The sequence below is a fragment of the Herpailurus yagouaroundi genome, unplaced genomic scaffold (assembly GCF_014898765.1).
Source record: "Herpailurus yagouaroundi ecotype Mexico unplaced genomic scaffold, PumYag 139, whole genome shotgun sequence".
Taxonomy (NCBI): domain Eukaryota; kingdom Metazoa; phylum Chordata; class Mammalia; order Carnivora; family Felidae; genus Herpailurus; species Herpailurus yagouaroundi.
This window is the reverse complement of record NW_024412394.1, coordinates 7,709,523-7,722,136: the sequence shown is the minus strand read 5'-3', so window position 1 is coordinate 7,722,136 and position 12,614 is coordinate 7,709,523. Positions and strand designations below refer to the sequence as shown.

Genomic DNA, 12,614 nt, shown 5'->3' with positions numbered 1-12,614 from the left:
ACAGCTGACTCTAGGGAATGGGTATGCTGGTGTTCATTGTAAAATTCTTTCAACTTCACTATATGTTTGGAAAACGTTTGTACTAAAATGTGTGCATAGCCTATTACTCATAACCAAAAGGGTAGGCAGAGTAAGAGAGCCATAAATAAGGACAGGATGACTATGCTGCCACAGCATGATGTTCTGTAGCCATATGGGAGCCAACTCACTCCCCTTGCTCTGATAGAATGCTCACCAAGCAACTATCTAATTTGGATTTACATACAGATATAGCAACAGAGAGCAAATGTGATCAGCAACACAAGTAAACTTGATGGTTATTTCTCACTGCATACGAACAAACTGACTTTCTGATTTTTATACCGGTTCACTCCTGAGCTAGTTGACGAAGTCAGCTCCTGAGAGATTCTGGGAACGGTACAGAAAATCGGGTTTTCAGCAGGACTAAGTGGCCCTGCCAGGGAAGTTAATGGTCTTCCCCGAACTATCTTGTCTTTAACTGCAGTACAATAGATTTATGTTTGTAAACTAATGACCCTTAGGTCATGATACAAAAGAGCAAAGGATTCCACTTACATGAAACCCTAAAAAGACCACAATAGCCTACAGACAGAAAACAGGTCAGTGGTTTCCTGGGATTGGAAAGGGGGGAAGGGGTGAGGGTGGGAAGTCGATTGGGATATAGCATCTGAACTTTTTGGGGTGATGAAAATGCTTTATATATTTTTATTGTTGTGGTTGCACAGGTGTATGAACTTGTCAAAGTTCATCAAAATGTACACTTAAAAAGATTACACTTTGTGTCTAAACTATACCTTAATAGTTGATTTAAAAATTTAGGATCATGAAGGAATGTCCTATTTCAATACCTCCCCCACCCAAATCCCATTCCCGTAGATTTTTTTCCTTGATCACTAATTTCCAGAAATTTATCAAGTACATGAGCAATAAATAGAACGTCGTACAGATTTTCTTCTTACCTAGTTTATCCTGGCAATACAAACACTTTAATTTAAAGACTTTTCAATCCATTATACCTTGACGGGTAAAAAAGGAAGCAGTTCTCAGTCTAATTCTGTCTCACATTAATGAGAGATTCAGATTGCCGCATGATACTGAGACTGCTAATGGGGAGAACGTACCCAACTGGCTTCACTGAAGCCATGTGCTCCTATTACCACAAGCTTCAGTTAGCAAAACTGCAATATAATGTGACACTGTCTTTCCTCGAGTGCTTTTCTGCCCAAGCTTTGAACAAAATTAAGTCAGCCAGATTTACTCGGTCCAGCTCTCGATCCTAACAGTTTCTCCCTCAAAAGAGCGAGTGTGTCTCTATTTTGGCGAGCACGAAAATCCCCTTCTTTCCCAATTCAAGGTGCAGAACTCTAAATGTAGCTAACTACAAGGAACCCATTCTATGTGGCTCTATACACGTTTTAAAATGAAAATTTCCCAAAACTCAACCATAAGCATGTGAAAAGCCCCTCAAAATTACCATACTTAATAATCACTACCAGGTAAAGGCTGTAACAGTGCTTCCAAAAACTTTTTTGACCACAATTCACAGGAAGAAACACATTTTCTATCACGAATCACCGCATACATAACAGAGGAAAAAAAAGTAACTGAAACAAGTTCTGTGAATACTTAGATTTGTGTACCCTAAGGTGCACATTAATATTTCCTATTGCATTATAAAAAATTAGCAGCACTACTCAGCAAATTGACTTCACAACTCAGCAAATGAGTCCTGATCTGTTTGTGAAAAGGCCAGAGAAAAAAATAACTGTCTCTTCCCTACTGTCCAAGAGATTTCTGGATTGGAGTTCCTAACTCACTCTTTGTCTCTACTAATGATGCACCACCTGCGAGACACCACCCTCAAGGTTTCAGAAATAAAAAGAAAACCCCAACGAAGATCCTAACTTCAAAGAGTCTTTAAGTTTGGTAAAGTAAAAATCTTTACTGGAACCCTAAGAGAGGAACAGGTAATATGGAGAACAGACATTTCTTCCACTTGGAGACAGTTAAGTCAAGGAAGTCTCTAGGAAAATATGGCATCTGATCTGGTTCAAAGTGTGAGAAGGATTTATAAATGTGATGATGTGGGAAGGGGTGGAGTACTCTAAATGAAGAGACAGCATAAAAGCAAGGACAGAGTAACTGCAGGATATGAACAGCAGACTAAAAGCTCCATGTCAAGAGAAGAAAGCTAGATGCTAGAATATAGTCTCTTAAAATTCCAGGCAAAGAAGTTCTTCTGTAGACGGTGGAGGCTCTAGGGATGTGTAACACAACAGAGACCAGACTCTAATTTATACACTGCCTTTTGGAAAGAAGTCTAGTGAAAGTGCTTGGTGGTTTTAAAGTGACTAGACATAATCTGTTTTTACATGCCAAGGTTAAAACAATATTCAAAAAGCAAACATAAATGTTTTAAAAAATGCCTTAGACATGGTGCCCACCTATTAATGTGGACAATGTCCAAGGATTAAATGAATTTAAGTTGACTTAAACATCTTTCATGGTAGAGGTAAATAGTAAATAACCTTATTTACTACTTATCATCTTTAAAGATGATTTTAAAAAATGAAAACAAAAAAACCTGTCTGAAGTTTTCATAGTGGAGAGAGCACTGGATCAGGAGTTTTCTGAAACCTACCAGTTGTATGGCCTTAAATATGATTATAAAAACGGGCACCATAGGAGCGCCTGGGTGGTGCAGTCGGTTAAGGGTCCGACTTCAGCTCAGGTCGCGATCTCGCAGTCCGTGAGTTCGAGCCCCGCATCGGGCTCTGGGCTGATGGCTCAGAGCCTGGAGCCTGCTTCCGATTCTGTGTCTCCTTCTCTCTCTGCCCCTCCCCCCTTCATGCTCTGTCTCTCTGTCTCAAAAATAAATAAACGTTAAAAAAAAAAAAAATGGGCACCATATACTTAAGACCTCCTCTATGTGCCAGGGACTGTAGTAGGTGCTTGAGTAAAAATTTCTAAAGTCCTAGGAGAAAAATCTCCCTTTCTGCCCCAAAACTCAGCTGCTGTTATGGAGCAGAAGCTCACAGGTCAGAAACTTGTTTTTCCAACCCTGGGGAAAAAAAACACGTACTTTCAGATTTCTTCCATCTGAACCTCCAAAAAATTAACTGCTTCTGAAAATTCTTATCACGATATACAAGCACTTTTACCAACTGGGCTTTCCAGCCTAAATTCTCATCAGAACTGCCCAGTGTCCTAGCCCATCCCGCCGGGTCCCCCACCTCCAATAGCACCGTTTGGTGCCTCCGCACATGTTCTTTTCTGTGAGTAGTGCTCTTCCATTCCTTCCTGTCTGCAGAAATCCCATTGTCCTCCAAGCCGGTGAAAAGTGTGGCAACACTGAGTCTTCCACTGAGGCTGTGGGTAGCTCACACATCAGTACTTTACAGAATTGAACGTGGCCTCACTGTACCGTTAGGATTAATTAGCCGTTCGCTTGTCAATCTCCAGCAGGGAAGTAAAGTTATTTACTATTTGCCTCTACCTAATTCCTCCCCAGCACACAGATCGCTGCTTGGTACAAATTAACTGCTAGGGACATGGCTGTCAGCATTCTTCTTCTCACCCTAACGAAAATCCCACAACACTGTGAAGTTTCTACAAATATCCGCTTACAAAACGTTAACGTGGAGTTGGAAAGTATACAAAAACAAATAAATCAAAAGATGCCCATGGACTGAGCTAATGGGTCAAGCCTGACACATTCAAAGGGACACAAAAAGGTGAAAGGAAAACAACAACAAAAGAATTCTACATTCCCAAAGAAAAGAGAGTTCACAGGATGAGCAATGGAGAAGACTACTGATGTGAGAAACAAGAGTTGCTCCGGGAAAAGGCATGAGCAGGGCTGGCAATCTTCTAAGAGTGACGCTCCAGGCACCGAAGGGGCTGGCCAGCTGTACAGCCAGGACAAGAAAGGGAGACCGCTTGGTCGGACTCCAAGACGGAGGTGTGCGGTTCTGCCCCGGCGAGCGGGGCGGGGAGGAGAGGAAATGACGAGCCAAAAGGGGGTGGTAACGGCGGCGGGCCGGAGACCCAGGCCGAGCGTGCACGGAGGAGGGGCGCGTCGGGGCAGGCGGGTGGGCGCACTAACGGACCCCCTCCCCGGACCCGCGAGACGGCGGGGGCGGGCCTGCAGGGCGCCGAGGCGGGGGCGGGCCGGCTCCCTCTCCCCGCCGCTCTCCGGGCCCCGTGGCCGCGGCGCGTACCTTCCCCAGGCCTCACTCGCGACCCAGGTGGGCTGCACACAGGCAGACCCAGCTCTCGGAAGGCTGGGGATCGCGGGCCCTCGTGGGAGATTTCCCGTCCCGAAGGCCGCAGCGTGGAGGGTGCAAAGGAGGGCTTCAGTATGAAGCCCGAACGATCTGAAGGAGAATCGCCAAGGCCCCGAGCGTGTGTGCACCTGCGTGTATGGGCGTTCGTGGCAGGCAGGCCCACCAACCCCGAGCCTGTGGCCTGACAAATTGGGCCTAAGGGCCGGGAGAATGCGGACGCATCCCCAACTGGCACAGCCACCCAGCAAGGGTCTGGACCCAGAGGTGCTCGTTCCCGAGAGCGCCATATCCGCGCGGGGCGGCCCCCTGCAGGCCTCGGCCGGGAGTGGCCCGGGGCGCTCACAGGCCCTCGGCCGGGGCCGCCGGCCGCCCCGCTCGGCTAGGCTCAGCTAGACTCCCGGGGCTCGACGGGCGCCTGGGCCTCTCCTGAGTGGTCAGCGAGACCCGCCAATCGGGGCGCTGGGGCCGGCTCTGGGCCGCTGGATATTGGCTCCTCACACTCACCGTGCCTCGCTCCCCCGGTTCGCTGCCCGCGCTGATTGGCTCCAGTACCGGACCCCGAAACCCAATCAGAGGCTCCAGCCGCCGCTGCCGCCGCCACTGCCGCTGCCTCGCAAAATGGCGAACCCGAACAAAGGGGAATCGGGCCTCCCTCCAACCGCCTCGGCGCAGGCGCCCCTGAGACCACGCCCCCTAACCCCAGCATCTGGTTCAACCCACCCCCAGTTGAGGGAGCATCGCGCAGGCGTTCCCTGGAGCCACGCCCACTTTCCTGAGTCGACACCATCTCCAGCGGAAGGAATACGCAGGCGCCTTCTGGACGCGCCAGATCCTTGAACTCAAACACCGCCCTAAACATAGTACTACGCAGGCGCTAACTATCTTCTTTGCCAACTGCCCACCCCCTTCTCTGCGGTGGCTGGAGACACACCCCTGGGGCTAAGGCGCAAGCGCCGTTCTTCCCCACTCGCGGCGGGCTGTCTCGTTACGCATGCCCGGGCGGCGGCGGGACTTTCCACGGATTTTACCGCCGGAAGTTCGGCGGCCATTACCAAAGAGTGCGAGTTCGGCTGGCTTGCTAGAGAGGCTTGTTTCCGCCCCGCTCCCGGGTGGTGGGCGGCCATTTTAGGTGCGTGCAATTAAGGGCTGTGGCTGGATTGGTTCTGTGTGTGGGTTCGTCTGCTGCTTCCCACCTACCAGGGCTGGATCCGGAGCCCTTCCCCGCGGGGCGGGACTTCGCAACGGCCGACTCCTTTCCAGGTGGAAGGGTAACCCCGGTATGTTGGGGCTTTGAGGGAGCCTTCTCTCTCCTTCCCACGGGACTCTAGGACAGGCCCTATTCCTTCGCTGACCTGCCCTAGGGTGGGAGGCAGAACGGGAGGCCTCTCTAGACTCCTTCCCCGTCCCCCCCCCCCCCACGAGCAGATGGGGGCGAGCCTTCCTTGAGAGGCCTCCTTCCCTCTCCCCGCCTGCGGTTCGGGGGTACAACTCCCCTGGTCCAGACACTCCTCGGTTGCTCAGCGGGACTGTGGCCAAGTCCCTCCTTTTGTCTCGTGTGCCAGACCCACTGGGGAAGTACTTTTGGTTTTGCAGAGAAGAGACAGCCCTGAATCCGCCTTGCCCGGGCGCGGAAAAAGGAGGAGACGAGTCGTAGGGACCGCCTTTCCTTCCCCTGGCCGAGCGGGGCGCCCCCAAGGAAAGCGCGAAATGCGAGCGGGGCCCGGCCGCCTCCAGACCTAGCCATCCTTCCTCATTCTTGCCCCAGAAGAATTTTGTATTACTTTATAGAGCCTGAACGAACTCCCATTCAGCGATAAATGGTGGGGGAAGAAGACTACCAAGTGGGTGGTCAGGGAATTTGAATATTATATGTTCAGGCTGCCTAAGCATTTTTCCTTTTCCCTTCTCGTAGCTGGAGAAACACCTAAGTTCTGGAAATAGCGACTCAGTATCATGGCCGGCAGCCCTAATGAAGATCCAGAAGGAAGCAGAGTGCGTAGCAACTATTAACTTATTGGTGAACTGAAATTCAGAATAATTAAGGTCAAAAGCATAAACACTTTAATTAAAGCCATAATTGAATTGTCTTCCTCCCTCCCCAGCTGATTGGCTTCAGAAAGGCTGATACAGTACGCGGCAGAGATCATGATCACTTTTCTCTTACACGTGCTTTAATTTGTTGTAGTTAACTCCTTAAATTCTGCAGCTTTGGTTTTATTTATTTTTTAACGTTTATTTATTTGTTTTGAGAGAGCGCCTCCCAAGCAGGCTCCACGCTGTTTTTGCAGCCTGGGGCTCAGTGTCAAATCATGAGGTCATGACCTGAGCCGAAATCAGGAGTCCGTCTCTCAACTGACTGAGCCACCCAGGTGCCGCAGCAGATTTGGTTTTAAATCAAGGAGGGGCAGTGGTGGGAGACACAATAAAGGAAAATGAAAGAAATATCTTAGTGTTTTTCTGTATCAAATAAAACCTTTCTTTTCCCTTCTTCACATTTTAGATCACTTATGTGAAAGGAGACCTTTTTGCATGCCCCAAAACAGACTCTTTAGCCCACTGTATCAGTGAGGATTGTCGAATGGGTGCTGGGATAGCTGTCCTTTTCAAGAAGAAATTTGGAGGGGTGCAGGAGCTGTTAAATCAACGTGAGTTTTGAAAAACAGCTTTTCTCATCCGCCTTGGCTAGACTGTCTTAATCACCTGTTACATTTTAATTATTAGACAGGATATACATGCAGTGGTTCCCAACCACTGAGAACTTGAACTCTTCAGATTAAGGTTTTCCTCTACAAAAATGGCCTACAGTTTGGGTCTTCATCACACCAAACTTGAATTCTCATAAACGTTTCTAATCTCTTCCTCTGTCATTAAACTTTGTTGATATTACTTCAGTTTTCTGAAACTTTTAATAACAGAGGTGCTTAATGAAGTCCATAGATGTTAACTAGGCATTCAAGATCCTGTCTACCTATATTTTACTTACTCCTCAAAGAGGAGTTTAAAACCTCTTCCTTACGGATCGTTCCCATCACTTTACCAGTGATTTTAAACCAGAGACAGGAGTTAGAATCACATGCAGAGCTTTGGCAATAGTTGCTCCGATCACGGTCCAGGCTTATCGGGTCGGAGACTCCACTGGTGATTCCATTAAAAGTTTATACTGCTTTTTATTGTAGTTCTTTGTAAACGGGACACCTTCCCTTCATTGAAAGCTCTTCACCAATTAGGAACTTTTACACATCTCTGTGCTCCATAATGCTTAACACAGTAACTCTTTATATGTAAAAGAAAAAGTTATTGAAAGTTTTTTAAATGAATAAGTAAGGGTGTATTTGAAAATATGGGCAGGACGGGATAAGAGGAAAACAAGACTGAGAAAACGGATAAGAAAGCTGGAAGTTAAGGAAGGCTGATAAGAAACAAAGTGTTAACAGAGACCCCAGGTTTCTTCAGAGTTGAAATTACTGTTTAGTACTGAAGTCAACTCAAATCTGTAAAGATTTTATTTTAAATTGAAGAATGCAAATCGGTGTTGTTTTTTTAAATACCTTTCTACTATTAAATAACTTTTTTGTAGAAAAGAAATCTGGAGAAGTGGCTGTTCTGAAGAGAGATGGGCGATATATATATTACTTGGTAAGACAAGGGTCGGTTTTTACGGTGTTCTAAGGACTGGATGTGGGCTGCTGCATTTGTGTTGCTCGTGATGTTCCGTTCTAGACAGACGAAGATGGCCACAACTTCTGATCCATGCCAGCCCAGATCCAGTGGTGGTGGCTATTGGGAGCACTGCGTTGGAAAGGAGCACGAGGCTGCCTCCCAGCTCCACTGTGGCAACTACCAAAAGCCTGTGTTCTAAGACTTGGAAAAATTAGGGATGTCCCCCATGCCTTAATTCTTTCCTAATTATGGTGAGATAGAAACATATCTCAAAAGATGGATATCCCAAAGGAGTTTTTCTTTTGTTCTTCCCTCTCAAATGCAGTGCCTAGTGTTACTTAGCTCTTTTCCTGCCTTCTGCCTCAATGTGGGATTCTTCCACTGTCCATATGTCCTTTAGGCCCTGGAAGGAGTGTGGCTGCTTGGTGATGGTGCTGAGCGACTTAGAGCAGCCAACCCACTACAAGTCTGATGTGGATAGCACACTGAACGGGGACATGCCTTAAGCCCTTGGGATGCTGTCCTTAAGGTCGATGTGACTTCCAGTCTTGTTTGGAACACTACCAGTTTCTCTTTGTTCTTTATAGAGAAATGAAAAGCAAACAACTGTGGTTTCTAAATAAATAGACTTAACAGGAAGTTTTTAGGTGGCATGGGTTCTTTCTTGTTACAGATACATTGCTTATCTTTTGGAAGTGGCACAGAGACTTTGACCTACCTTCTTTAAAAACAATAGACAATAGGCACGGCCTGCTAATCTCCTGGGCTTCTTGGGAAAAGGAAAAGTTATTACATGGTGCTCTCCGGGTTTCTCAGGCCCTGTTTAGTGGATTTTCCTGAGGGCCTCCCATAACTGGAAGGGACAATATGAGATTGGTCCTGCTCTAAGGAATTCTGAAAGTATATAGTTTTTTAATGATCAGGATGTTGTGAGAATGTGATGGCTTTTCTTTGGCTATCATTTTGGACTAATGGAAGTTTTAAATTCATTCTTTGTACTCAGATTACAAAGAAAAGGGCTTCACATAAGCCAACTTATGAAAACTTACAGAAGAGTTTAGAGGCCATGAAGTCCCACTGTCTGAAGAATGGAGTCACCGACCTCTCTATGCCCAGGCAAGGAAATCCAGGGCCCCGAATGAATACTTGTAATCGAGTGGTGACATTTGCTGTCTCACCGGGAGACAAATGACTTGAAAGCCTAACTCAAAATACAGGCTTAAAAGTGGACAAATTTAAAAGCTTTTTAACATCACCAGTGAACCAGTTGTCAGACCTCAGGCTACGTTTTACCCATTTCTTAGCCTGTGTTGAATGAATCAGAATAATTAAAACACACAGCCTGCTTAGTCGGGAGGACATGTTGTTGAGTCCTCTCTGTTGAATCTGGACATCTTCTATCTAAGGCTGAGACTCTGTTCTTGAAGGAGTAAAAGCTTAAGAACCAAATCTGAGCAATTGTGATTTTCTTCTGGGCCACTTCAGGTATCCCAAGCCCGTTAATGTGGTACAGAAAAAGTTGTAAATTATCACTGCCTTCTAATCTGCATGCTTGTTTTGTAGTCCATGTGGGTAGTAGCCAGAGGATACGTCACTTATGTAATGTCTTAGACCCTAGCTATTGGGAACTTAAGGGAATGACATTGGGGGTTCAACATGCTCTTTACTTTCATTTTGGGAAATAGGCTTGGGGTCATTTCTCTTCCTGTCAGTCTGGTTTTTAGTCAGTGCTGACCATGCATGCAGGTTTGCTCCAAGCTCCACGTTAATTATAAATGTGGCTACAAGGTCCCTCATCTTACCTTGGGCTTTAATGTATTCGTGACTTATGTATCAGAAATTGTTGGGTGTTTTTATCACAGTTTTTTCAGGGATTTAATTATGTGAAATTAGCAATATTAAGTCTTCTTTTTTTTTCCTGTAGGGATATTGAGGATCAATAAGGTAACATCTTAGAAGAAAGGTGCCAGGTAGTAGTAGAGTTTTATGGGCTGATTGATGTTTCACCAGGGTGTTGCAAAGACTGAAATGCAATCAGCTCAGGACTTCCCGACATTTTATTTTGATTTCCTTTTTGCAGAGATCCTGTCCTTTGTCCTTCTTTTTACCTTCCTTCACCTTCCATTCCTTTATCATAAGCATATTTTAAAAATACCAGCTAGTTTTTATCAATAGATCTAGAAGGATAGTGAGGTTCCCGTATCACCGCAGTTACACATTTTCTAAATGTAGCCTCAAACAATTGAGAAGTGGTACCTTATTAGGCAAAAGAGAAGTGACAGCTATTGGATGTTGGGGCTGTCTAGGAACAGCCTTAGGTGACTCACAACAGGAATTAACTTGCGGACTCCCGCCATAGCTGCCTAGGTGTGAGGCCAGATCATTTGTCTTTTTGCTTTCAGTGGGTACAGCCTAAGGGAAGTGGAAAGAAGTGCCTTCTCAGATAGCTTCATCACAACCAGCGGAGATGTTTTGTCTTTTTCAGGATTGGATGTGGTCTTGATCGTCTGCAATGGGAAAACGTATCTGCAATGATTGAGGAGGTGTTTGAAGCAACAGACATCAGAATTACTGTGTACACACTCTGAACAGACGGGCGCTTTGGATGTGTCCACATTCTCCTGTTTTAACCCCTACTGGACCATAGCACTGGGTGAACTGGTCTATTTAAGTCCTCGGTCAGGGGAAGTTTCATGCGAAGTAGTCTGTGTCACAGGCCAGACTTGGGTTACTGTATTCTCATGATTGGACTGGAACTGTGGAGGAGGGATTGCTTGGGAAATGATGCTGTGATGTTTTTTGCAAGGTAAGGAGTAGATGGCCTGATAGGAGACAAGGAAACCGGATGTTGGGCCTCTGACCCCTGTTTCTCCGGGATGCTTCCTGACTTGTTTGGCTTGCCACTGGGTGGCAGCATTGATTATACTTCTCTGCTGTTTAAGAGAAATTTCAGGAAGGATGAACATTTCAGTTAATTTTCCATCTTTTGTCATTTGTGAGTTTGCTTAGTATTAATCTAATGTCACGTTCATCCTAGGAGAGAGTGATGGGTTTTGTTTTGTTTAAATTACAAAGATGAGTGTTATGTTGTTAACAAGATATTTGTGGTGACAGAAATGGAAGAATAAATATCTTTTGGGGTCTAGTAAGGTTCTGTACACACATCTGTTGTTCTGGACCTGGGTAATGGAAGATTCGCCTGAAAATTAATTGGGAGAAATCAGACAAAGGGTCCAGGGGGAAGAGCAGCAAGGTGAGAAGAAATCAGAATGGACAAGAACTGTGGGTCAGTATTTCTGGAAAGGAGGGTTTAGAATCCTTTTCTGGTGAACCCTTTCTTCTTCCACCACAAAGCTTCTGTGACTGAACGTGTATGAATTCAGCCATGAAACAAATGAGGTAACGTATAGTAAATGCCTGCTGAATTGCTCAGGGCAGAGTAATGACTCAACAAATCAGCGGCTCTCAACAAAATCCTTACGAATCTTTTTAAGAAAAAGGCCCACTTCCTTCAGAAATTCTAGTTTGGTAGTTTGGGGTGGGGTGGAGGGCTGGCTATATTTCTTTGTGCTTTTAAGCAGCAGAAGGTTGTGGTATGCAGCCAGCTGGAATGGAGAATAGTAAATATTAGTCCCCTTTTCTTTCTAAGCTAAGAGAGCACCACTTTATCCACTCCTGTGCTCATGGTGAAAGAGTATGTCCCCGGATTCAGTATCCAAGGTATTGGGAAAACTAGTGGAATTTTCTGTTTTACTGTTACTATGGTATTAAAACAAGGGCACCTGGCTGGTTCAGTCAGTAGAGCATGCAGCTCTTAATGGCAGGGCCTTGCATTCAAGCCCCACATTGGGCATACAGCCTACTTGAAATAAAAAAAAATTAAAGTTAGGGGTCCCAGGGTGACTCAGTAGAATGTCCCGACTCTTGGTTTTGGCTCAGGTCACGATCTCCTGGTTCTTGGGTCTGAGCCCCACATCACCACAGAGTCCGCTTGGGATTCTCTCGTTCCTTCTCTCTCTGCCCCTCCCCCGCTTGCATGCTGGCTCTCTCGCTCTCTCAAAATAAATCCGCTTTTTTTAAAAAGTTAAAATAGCGAGACCAACTATTGATTTTCTCCCTAGAGTGAATTCTGGGTCTGTCCTGGGACTTGCTGCTTACTCAAGTATAAAAGAACTGGTTTTCAGAAGGGGGTTGCTGAAACACTATGGAAACACCAGTTAAATATAATCTTTGTACTTTAGACTCGTGTTCTTATCACACTGCAGCCTGATAGGAGGCAGCAGTTTCAAAAAGTACTTCACTTTTGTATCTCTGGAACAGACAAGTTCATGTTGTTGGGTAGGGGTAGTGCAGGGCCAAGTTCATTGTTAGGCTTTCTTGAAGCTTCACTTCTGTCCACATATGGTAAAACCGAAGGGGGGAAAAGAAATGTCTAAATACAAAACACAGAATGAGAGTGGGATGGTAAGAGCAAGCTTAGAATGAAAGTATTTTGTTTATGCAAATAAATCTTTGCTTTTGGCTCAAAACATTGATTTTGTAGGCTTCTACATTTAAAGGACTTAGGGTTAATTTTTTTCATGGAGTATGAGCCTTGATGATTCTTTGAACAAAGACTAGTCTTGTGGAGGACTGGCTGTAAGTGGA

At 45.6% G+C, this 12,614-nt stretch overlaps 2 protein-coding genes across 13 annotated transcripts in view; one reads left to right on the top strand and one right to left on the bottom strand.

Annotated features, from left to right (window-relative positions):
- Positions 1–4,946, bottom strand: part of NFYA (nuclear transcription factor Y subunit alpha) — a 34,055-nt gene extending 29,109 nt beyond the window's left edge. For 4 of the 9 annotated variants that reach the window (XM_040473424.1, XM_040473423.1, XM_040473426.1 and 1 more), the window contains exon 1: positions 4,812–4,944. The gene's annotated coding sequence lies outside the window, so the exon portion shown is untranslated. Of the gene's footprint in view, positions 1–4,435; positions 4,553–4,811 lie in introns of those variants that run through there. The other 5 variants (XM_040473427.1, XM_040473428.1, XM_040473432.1 and 2 more) reach the window with 3 other exon arrangements.
- Positions 4,947–5,278: 332 nt separating this feature from the next.
- Positions 5,279–12,496, top strand: OARD1 (O-acyl-ADP-ribose deacylase 1). 4 transcript variants are annotated; one of them, XM_040473435.1, is made up of 6 exons: positions 5,279–5,436; positions 6,220–6,299; positions 6,808–6,952; positions 7,885–7,943; positions 8,971–9,083; positions 10,453–12,496. In XM_040473435.1, exons 2-6 carry the CDS (start codon positions 6,261–6,263, stop codon positions 10,553–10,555), a joined length of 459 nt encoding a protein of 152 aa, XP_040329369.1. In that variant the 5' UTR covers positions 5,279–5,436; positions 6,220–6,260; the 3' UTR covers positions 10,556–12,496. The 4 variants fall into 4 exon arrangements, with proteins under 4 accessions (XP_040329369.1, XP_040329368.1, XP_040329371.1 ...); XM_040473434.1 differs by lacking the exon at positions 5,279–5,436 and adding an exon at positions 5,443–5,584; XM_040473436.1 differs by lacking the exon at positions 5,279–5,436 and adding an exon at positions 6,105–6,127.
- Positions 12,497–12,614: the final 118 nt, after the last annotated feature.

Coding starts and splice junctions, on each gene's coding strand:
- OARD1 (XM_040473435.1), top strand. CDS start 6,261: ATGGCCGGCAGCCCTAATGAAGATCCAGAAGGAAGCAGA. Junction 6,300..6,807: donor AAGATCCAGAAGGAAGCAGA/GTGCGTAGCAAC, acceptor TTCACATTTTAG/ATCACTTATGTGAAAGGAGA. Junction 7,944..8,970: donor GGCGATATATATATTACTTG/GTAAGACAAGGG, acceptor CTTTGTACTCAG/ATTACAAAGAAAAGGGCTTC.